At 41.7% G+C, this 9618-nt stretch overlaps 2 protein-coding genes across 3 annotated transcripts in view; one reads left to right on the plus strand and one right to left on the minus strand.

Moving 5' to 3' along the window:
* The window catches only part of LOC105508906 (late cornified envelope protein 1C), a 2396-nt gene extending 504 nt beyond the window's left edge, over nt 1–1892 (plus strand). The window contains exon 2 of the mRNA XM_011937931.1: nt 882–1892. Coding sequence (XP_011793321.1) covers nt 904–1260 — 357 coding nt within the window. The 5' untranslated portion in view covers nt 882–903 and the 3' untranslated portion in view covers nt 1261–1892. The remainder of the gene's footprint in view (nt 1–881) is intronic.
* Nucleotides 1893–7969: 6077 nt separating this feature from the next.
* Nucleotides 7970–9618, minus strand: part of LOC105508907 (late cornified envelope protein 1C-like) — a 2153-nt gene continuing 504 nt past the window's right edge. The window contains exons 2-3 of one of the 2 annotated variants that reach the window (XM_011937933.1): nt 8558–8623; nt 7970–8479 (exon numbers count right to left, since the gene is read on the minus strand). In XM_011937933.1, coding sequence (XP_011793323.1) covers nt 8257–8479; nt 8558–8601 — 267 coding nt within the window. In that variant the 5' untranslated portion in view covers nt 8602–8623 and the 3' untranslated portion in view covers nt 7970–8256. Of the gene's footprint in view, nt 8624–9618 lie in introns of both variants that reach the window. The other variant, XM_011937932.1, reaches the window with a different exon arrangement.

A 9618-nucleotide genomic window follows, 5' to 3' on the forward strand; every position in this document is an offset into this window, starting at 1 on the left:
AAAAAAAAAAAAAAAAAAAAAGAAAGGAGAAGAGGAAAAGAGCTGGCTGGCTGTGCCATGTGCCTTTGAACTCCAGAGGAAACAAACTGCTCTGGGATGAGACGGGTGGTCCAGAGTGGGAACCTTGAAGCAGAGAGACCTGCTCCACTCTGGCAGCCCACAGGAGGGAAGCCCACTTCTAAAGATACAACCCTGTCTCTGCCTGCAAGGGAAGAACTAGAGCTGTGGACATGGGACTAAAGGCTCTTTGGGGTTTGTGACCCCCACATTTTCATGGGTATGAGATTTGTTCACAAACTTCCCAGCTTGGTTAGCACTCACCAAGCCTGAGACCCACTGTGTTAGCCCATCAGCGTGAGCAGATGGTGAGTGAGGAAGTCTGAGCTCCAACCTGAGATCAGGGAGTCAGGGTTCAAGTACTAGGTCTGCAGCAATTGCTAAGTTTATCTGTCTCTATCGAAGTGAGTTTACTGTCTAGTAGTCTCCAAGATCCTGTGCAATGCTGACCTTCCCAAGTAAAATTGTCTTGCAAGTTACGACCAGAGAGAACGACTGCCTCTTCTCCTTTAAAAATAAATTTTCCTTAAATGACTCGTAAATCAGACAATTTCAGTCTGAAGACATATTTGTAATAATTTCTTCCTCCACTGACAACACATTAGAATCTTAGATGCATTTTGCAATATTGTTTAGTCTTAGTTTACAATTGTCTGACATTCAAAGATATCCTAAGCTTGAAAAAGATGATGTGAGAGTTTGAGGTAGTTATTGGAAATAAAACTACTGAAGATGATGCATTTATACATGAGAGATGCTAAGAATGTCACAGGGGCAGAGGTGGCCCCTGCCTGGGTCTGACCTGTTATTTGACTCTCCTTCAGCTCCTGAACACCCACCTCCAAGATGTCCTGCCAGCAGAGCCAGCAGCAGTGCCAGCCCCCTCCCAAGTGCACCCCCAAGTGCACTCCCAAGTGCCCCACACCCAAATGCCCCCCAAAGTGTCCCCCTAAGTGTCCTCCAGTCTCTTCCTGCTGCAGTGTCAGCTCCGGAGGCTGCTGTGGCTCCAGTTCTGGGGGCTGCTGTGGCTCCAGCTCTGGGGGCTGCTGCAGCTCTGGGGGTGGTGGCTGCTGCCTGAGCCACCACAGGCGCCGCAGGTCCCACTGCCACAGACCCCAGCGCTCTGACTGCTGCAGCCAGCCCTCGGGGGGCTCCAGTTGCTGCGGAGGGGGCAGCGGCCAGCATTCTGGAGGCTGCTGCTGAAGGGGACCTTGACTTCCTCTTCCTTCTGATGCTGCCTGAATAGCTGAGAGGTTCCAGCAAAAGCTTGAAGTCTTGCCTGGAGAATCCCTCTGGCCTGGTGTCAGGAAACCCAAAATCTTTCTCCTTAATGGCATTTAGAGACTTCCTTCTGCATATCCATGGCTTCCCTAGGAACCCAAAGCACACACCTAGTTCCTGCGCAGCTCACACTGCTGCATTCTGCTGCCTAAACTGAAGAAATAAAGTCCAGAATCTGCTCCCCAACTTGCTACCAGCCTGCTTGATTTTCCTGTTTGTGTCATCCTTGTTCTGCTCCCCTGTGTCTGCTGGTGGCTGCTGAGGCCTTGGTGGACAGAGGATGGGGAAAGGGTTCAGGAGGAAAAAGCTTGCATTTTTGTGTGTTTTGTGTTTTCTCTTCTTTCTATGTTTTCCTTTTAAACCAAGGGACCGAAGTAGTTTTAAGAAGCATGGTTCTTTCAACTTCTGGTTCCTTTCGTGTATGTAATGTGTCCCTCAGGCATGGCCAGGAGGCCGACTTCATCCTCCTTCTCACTGTCACCTCTTCACTCTTGTGTTCCTCGGTCCCCACTCCTTCCACTAACAATCTCCCTGGACTCCTCCTTCAGATTGTATGTACACGTAGTAGACATATAAATATAAGTGTGTGTATGTGTATATATACACATATATTTACATATACACACATTATATGGAATAAATCTTTAGTTTTTAAATCTAAATCACTTTTATTGATGTATAACTTTCACACAATAAAACCCCTTTTTAAAATATACAATTCAATTAGTTTTACCAAATGTATACACTCTTGTAAACACAATTACTAGGAACACTCTAAAACTGTAGTTGATTATTTATTAATCATTATTTGCAATAAGGTTTAAAAATAGGCTATAAGTTTATGTATTTATTTCTGAATTTTCCGTTTTGTTTTTTTGGTCCATATGTCTGTTTTTATGCCAGTACTATACTGTTTTGGTTAGTATAACTTTGTAGTATAATTTGAAATCAGGTAGCATGATGCCTTCAGCTTTATTCTTTTTTGCTCAGGACCACTTTCGCTATTTGGAGTCTTCTATGGTTCCATAAAAATGTTAAGCCTTTTTTTTCTGTTGTATTAGTCAGGGTTCTCCAGAGGGACAGAACTAATAAGATATATGTATACATGAAAGGGAGTTTATTAGGAAGAATTGGCTCACATGGTATTTCAACAGAGATTGCACTGAATCTGTATATTGCCTTGAATACTGTAGACTTTTTAACAATATTAATTCTTCCAGTTCATGAGGCTGAGACACCTTTCCATTTGTTTGTGTCTTCTTCTATTTCTTTCATCAATGCTTTTAGCTTTCGTTGTAGTTCTTTCACTTCTTTGGTTAAATTTATTTCTGGCTATTTTATTTTTTGTGGCTATTATAAATGAGATTGTTTTCTTGATTTCTTTTTCAGATAGATTTCTATAAGGGTCTAGAAACACTGCTGATTTTTGTATGTTGATTTTGTATCCTGCCACTTTGCTAAATTTATCAGTTCTAAGAGTTTCTTGGTGGAGTCTTTAGTTTTTCTAAATATAGTATCACGTTATCTGCAAAAAGGATAATTTGACTTCTTCCTTTCAAATCTGGATGCCATTTATCTCTTTTCCTTGGCTAATTACTCTGGCTAGGACTTCTACCCTATGCTGAATTAAAGTGGTGAAAGTGGGCGTCCTTGTCTTCTTTTACACTTAGTAGAAAGCCTTTCCATTTTTCTTCATTCAGTACGGTATTAGGTGTGGGTTTTATCATGTTGAGGTACGTTCCTTCTACAGGTAATGTCTTGAAGGTTTTTAACCACCAAGAGATGCTGAATTTTATTGAATGCTTTTTCAGCATCTATTGACAAAACTTAAGCTAGACCAAGAAGAAAAGAGAGAAGCCCCAGAAAAATAAACTCAGATAAAAAATGAGACATAATAACTTATATCACCACAATATAAGGGATAACTAGAGACTGTTATGAACAACTGTACACCAACAAATTGGAAAACCTAGAAAAAAACAGATAAATTACTGGACAACCCACTGAGATCGCACCATAAAGAAATACAGAACCTGAACAGACCAATAATGAGGAATGAGATTAAAGCAGTAATAAAAAGTTTCCCATCAAGAAAAAGCCCCAGACCTGATATATTCCTTACTGGATTCTACCAAACATTTAAAGAAGAACTAATTCTGATTCTACTCAAACTACTTCCAAAAACTGAAGAACACCAAACACTTCTAAACTCATTCTACAAGGCCAGAATCACCCTGATATCAAAACCAGACACACTAGAAAAAGAAAACTACAGGCCAATGTCTCTGATGAACATAGATGCAAAAATCCTCAACAAAATGCTAGCAAACAGAATTCAACACTACCCTAAAAAAATTATTCACCATGATCAAGTGGGATTCATCCCAGAAACATAAGAATGGTTCAACATATGCAAATAAATAGGCATAATGCATCAAATCAGCAGCATCAAGGCTGAATAATATTCCCTCTGCTATACAGTATATATATTCAGAATCTTTAAAATTCACTCATCCACTGACAGACATTTAGGTTGTTTCCAGATCTTGGTTATTGCTAATAATACTGAAATAATGCTGGGAGTACAGGTATCTCTGGAAAATACTGATTTTATTTCCAGAAGTGGAGTTAGTAGATCATGAGGTAGTTTTATTTTCTATCTTTTTAGGAAATTCCATATGGTTTTGCGTAATAGCTGTACCAATTTACATTTCCACCAATAGTGTACAATAATTCCCTTTTTGCCACATCCTTGCCAACACTTGTTATATTTCATCCTTCTGATAATAGCCATTTTAACAGGCATGAAGTGATATCTCATTGTGGTTCTGATTTGTGTTTCCCTGATGATTAGTGAGATTGAGCACCTTTTTCTGTACACCTGTTGGACATTTGTATATCTTTTGAGAAATAGCTTTTCAGTCTTTTGCTCATTTTTAAATTGGGTTGTTTGGTTGTTGCCATTCAGTTGTATGAGTTCCTTCATGTATAATTATTAAGAGTTCGTCAAGATGAGAAAGCAAAACAAGATCACTAGTTTCCTTGGTGCTGGCTCTGATGCAGAGAGATAAACATATAACTCCACTTTAACTATCATATTTCCAGTTAGATCTCAGTAATGTTTCCTTCCATCACATGTTATGAAAATGTTGATGATGTAAAAGATAAATGCCTTGACCCTCAGAAAATCAATGCTTTGCTGATCAACATGTCTGTATTGACCTGAAATCTAGGCTACGATTTCTCAAAGCCAAGACTTAATTTCCAGACTTTCTGATACAACCATGTTGCCGACTCATCACCTACATCCAAGTCAGGTCAGTCGAGGGCTTGGAGTTGCCCTGCATGAAGGCAGAGGCATGGACCAGATAGCATCCCAGCCCCATCATCCTAGATACCAGGAGTTGAACTTCTGAGTAGACCTGCCATTGTGACAACCTGGGAACCAATGTCCTGACCACTCCCCCATTACTAAGCCCTTTGGAACAATCTGAGCAGGAGAACAAACGTCATACCCAGGAGAGATGGTAGCAGACCTCTCAGGGTGATGTGGCCCACACACCTCACTGAGCCTGTCTCAGAGTGTGTCTCCTATGAGGGTGGCCTGAGTCATAAGGAATAGCTGTTTATAAACTGTAAAGCCAATGCTAATACCAATGAGAGGATTTAAAAGTCATTAAATATCCATTGTGCACATAGCCCTGTGTTGAATAATTGAGGTAAAGAAATATGAAACACCCAATGCAGGCCATCAAAGAATCTACTGTTATGTCATTAGCGTGATATGCCACAGGAAGGGGGAAAAAATTGGGATTGAGCCACACTGTCCTGGAAAGGTAGAGACCATGGCTTGCATTGCAGAGAGAAGCATAATCGAAGTACAAAAAATAATTCAATTCAGCTTCAGGTCATTTCTGAGAGTACATGACAAAGGCTTAAATGAGAGGGAGCACACAAAGTCTTATTTCACTGCAGGAATTTGGACATTTACCCTTAAAGAGTGTGCAGTTCTGAACAAGACTTTACTAATGATTGAGTGTTAATTATTTATGGAGATGAACAAGTCTTTTCCTGAATCTCACACTGGAACAGCGTCAAGGAGACCCTTTTATCCTGGCCTTGGGCTGGGCCCCTGATGGGTGAGGTAGCACCTGGGCATAAGAGGACCTGCCTCTTGTCACCCACGTGGGTTGTATGATCAGGTGATAAACCAGCAGCTTCTCACCTGCCTCCCTCCACAGGAGATCAGAATAGCTCCCATCAGTGCCACCTTATTTTTCCTGGAGCTGTCTTAGACCCTTTTCTTGGAGTTTGGCCTCCCAAGCCCTCTTTTTCTGTATCCCTGATGGTATCATTTAAGCTAAAATTTTACAGAAGTCTTTTAGTGTTCCTGATGTGTCCCAGATTGTGTGTGTGTGTGTGCGCACGTGCGTGTGCGTGCGTGTGCAAATACGTGTCTATACCATCACAGTTACAAGCCTGGTAGGAGTCAGACACACCTGGGACAGAATCCTGGTTCTGTCACTTATTAGCTGTGTTACTTCTGAAAATCCCCAATTATCTCATCTTCTGTTTCCTGAAATTTCAAATGAAGATAATAAAGATTAGTCTCCAGGATGTCGTGAGGATCAATGAAGTTGTAGGAGAAAATGCGTGTTAAAGTTCCTGTAACACAGTGAGCCCTCGTATGAAACACCTCTCTATCAATAATTTTAAAGGGAAAGAATACTTTTTGAGATGGTCCAAGTCTCAGGCACTATGTGGAGTGAAGGACCCCATGGAAAAGAGTTCCCCAGTGGAGGAGGCTGGAAGACCTGAAAAAAATAGGAGGACTTGAAACACAATGGGAAAGTTTTAGTGTTATTGCTTTGTTTCAACATGAACAAAAGTTTTTGTGTGAAGGTCTATTTAAAAACATTTTTAGGAGATTAAGATTTACTAATGTCAATTTGGTATATAACAGGTGTTCCTTTCGTATCTTGAGGGCAATATTATTTAAAAAATAAAAGAACTAATTAGATGAAAGCAAATCAGACTAGGGAGTAATCACGTGAAAAAGTTATCTTTTCAGGAAGTGTCCAAAACAATTCTCCAGAACATGTGATGAGGTGGAAATGGCCACAGTAAAACAATATCCAGGTCATAATGGGTATAGAGAATCAATATCTGAGATATGTATATGGACATAGGCATAGATAGATATAGAAGTAGATATAGACATCAATATATAATCAGCCTTGTTCTATTATTACCGTGTCATGTATCTTAAGATGCGTGACCTTCCCTGAAGTTACACTGCATCACTTCTCTAGGGTTTCTCCATGCTTCTAATCTTCATTGGAATCCAAAAATGATCTTTCCACGCCATCCCACACTCCAGAAATAATTACCCCTAACCATTAAGAAAATCTCATCCAGAGCTCTGCACTGTGTTCAGGATCAAGGTCAATGTCCACTGAGTGACATTCAAGGCTCTGTGCATAAGACTCTGTACAATTCCTCTAATTTATGCTTTGCTAAGCAGGACTGCATATTAGCTATACTTTGAGGATGTCTCTTCCTACTTTGCCTCTACATTTTATTCCAATATATTTTTTTCTTTCTGAGACACCTGCAGTTCAAATCTCACTTGCTCCATTTTCCTTTTTTATTTTTGACATATCTCATGAACCAAGTTTTAATGAAACTTTGGACAGCACAATGTGTGACTTATATTGTGTAGTCCCCATCAGCTACTAGTACAAGGTCATGTCCACATGGGTGGTTAAAACTTTTAAATCCTGTCAGCAGCATTAGCGGTGGGGTTTCATGGGAGGTATGAATGGTAAGCCTTAGAAAAGAAGTTGGAAACAATTTCTGTTAAGTCTTAAATGTAATACTTAAGAAGCACACACATTTTTCTATAGAGAGTCACGGGCAAGTTGAGAAATACAGTATAGGGACTGTGTTCTGGAATAAAGTGTAAATAATTTAATGAAGATGGAAAAGGAAGAAAACAACAAGATTTGATGGAAGGTTAATAGAAAAGCAATTTTTACTTGCAAATGTGCCTGGAACTAAACTTACTGCAGAAGTAGTCAGTGAGAAAACTGTATTTTCAAAATATATTCATGGGTTTTGTTTTCTTTTATTTCATTTGTTTATTTATTATATTTTTCTTTTTTATTCAGGTATATACATGCATGTGTGTGCATGTTTGTGTGTGCACCTGGAGATGAGCAGAAGTGTGCGTTTTTGCATGTGATGTGCGTGTGCACACACATATGTGTGTGAGGGAGGAAGGATGTTGGTGGGGCTAGGTCAGGAGGAGCAGACTGCACTCACAGAGACAGAGAAGCATAGAGAGACTGGTCAGGCCCTTGAAGGGGACCAAAGACAAAGAAGCTGTGTTTATAAGAGACAGTTCAGAGTCGGTCAGAAGCAATGCTGCTTGAGACCAGTTGACATAGGACAGACAGAGTTGGGAGCAATAGTCCCTTCCCACTCCTGCCCCCATTAACCCCAATTCACTCCAGAGTGCCCCACTGTCCCCTGAAGTTCCAAGGCCACCACCTGCAGAGGACAGGGTGAAGAGAACAAGAGTCACTCATGGAGAATAGGGTCCTCATAGAACAAGACACTGAGCAGATTCCTTGTTTCATTGCTTTAATCAGCAGATGCACACAGCAAACGACATGGAGTGAGCTAGGGGCTTAGACAGAAGGTGGGAGGGTAGCCACAAAGGTGAAGTCCAAGACCAGTGAATGGAGATCCAAGAGAGGATCTGAGTTTCTGGACTCCAGAGAGAAGATATGCTCTTGGCAAGTTCAGAGCTTTCCCTTGGACCTGTGAGCCTCTCAGGCAGGCCTAGGAGGAGAAGGGGGATGTCCGTGGCAGTTTGCTGTCCTGGATTCCACTCTTCTAGGCTCAGGGTCCACTTCAGCAGCAGCCTCCCGAGTGCTGGCCACTGCCCCCTCCACAGCAGCTGGAGCCCCCTGAGGGCTGGCTGCAGCAGCCATAGCTCTGGGGTCTGTGGCAGTGGGACCTGCGGCGCCTGTGGTGGCTCAGACAGCAGCCACCTCCCCCAGAACTGCAGCAGCCCCCAGAGCTGGAGCCACAGCAGCCTCCAGAGCTGGAGCCACAGCAGCCTCCGGAGCTGACACTGCAGCAGGAAGAGACTGGAGGGCACTTAGGGGGACACTTTGGGGGGCACTTCTGGGTGGGGCACTTGGGGGTGCACTTGGGAGGGGGCTGGCACTGCTGCTGGCTCTGCTGGCAGGACATCTCGGTGGCGGGTGTTCAGGAGCTGAAGGAGAGTCAAATAGCAAGTCAGACCCAGGCAGAGGCCACTCCTGCCTATTCTTGTCCTTTCCACATTGTTTCTATTTCCTTTATTTTGATGAACTGTTTAAATGTCATGGTAAATCATTAATCACTGAAAATTTTGTTATTTCTTGTAGTTTGGCAAATGCTCTTACACTGTATCTTTTGAGCTCACAATTTCATCTTAAGACAGTCAAGAATTACTATATCTTTTACAAAGAAGGAAACTGAGGCAGTAAGCCATATGAAAAAATATCTGTCAAGATTAAACATTTAGTAAATTAAAGGAAGCAATTTTTCTCGCGTCAAATAAAACTCTGAAACTGTCCAGTGTGGAAACCTGGGAATATAAATATTTTCTTGGGAAAAGATAATGAAGGATTATCTCTTGGAGTAACTTCCTAGGAGACTTTGTCTTGTAAAAAACCGGCGAATGTACAATTGTAAATGGTTTTGGAGGCAGGCTGGTCTCACAGGCTCCCTTTGTTAAGGAAGATGCTGAAGAACAGTATTTTTGGTGCATAGAGGGGATTTGAACTCAGGTACCCTGGCTCTAGGCTGGTGCACTGCCATATTCATCACACAACGGCCTCACAGTAACATCCTGGCACAGTGATCCTCAGCTTGCTATGTCTAACTACTTAAAGAGATTCTCAATTCCAATTTGAATTTAGAGATAAGTGGGTTTCAAAAAGCCCTAAAAGATCCATTAATTATCTCTACTCCACTGATTGAGAGCTACTATCTCCAGCTCAAATTTACAAGGAGTGTCACAGTTTTGCTCTGAAAAGTAAGTGTCCTGTTTGAAGCTGTTCTAGCAGAGTCTATTTGCCTGGGTTTCAACTCCCTCTGTCCTTAAAACTCAGCCAGCTGAGGCACAAAGACAGAGCCATCTAATTCTTTTTTTTTTTTTTTTTTTTTTTTTGAGACGGAGTCTCGCTCTGACATGTATATAAAATGCTGAGTACAGTACCTGGC

The sequence above is a fragment of the Colobus angolensis genome, unplaced genomic scaffold, assembly GCF_000951035.1.
Source record: "Colobus angolensis palliatus isolate OR3802 unplaced genomic scaffold, Cang.pa_1.0 Scaffold169, whole genome shotgun sequence".
Lineage (NCBI taxonomy): Eukaryota > Metazoa > Chordata > Mammalia > Primates > Cercopithecidae > Colobus > Colobus angolensis.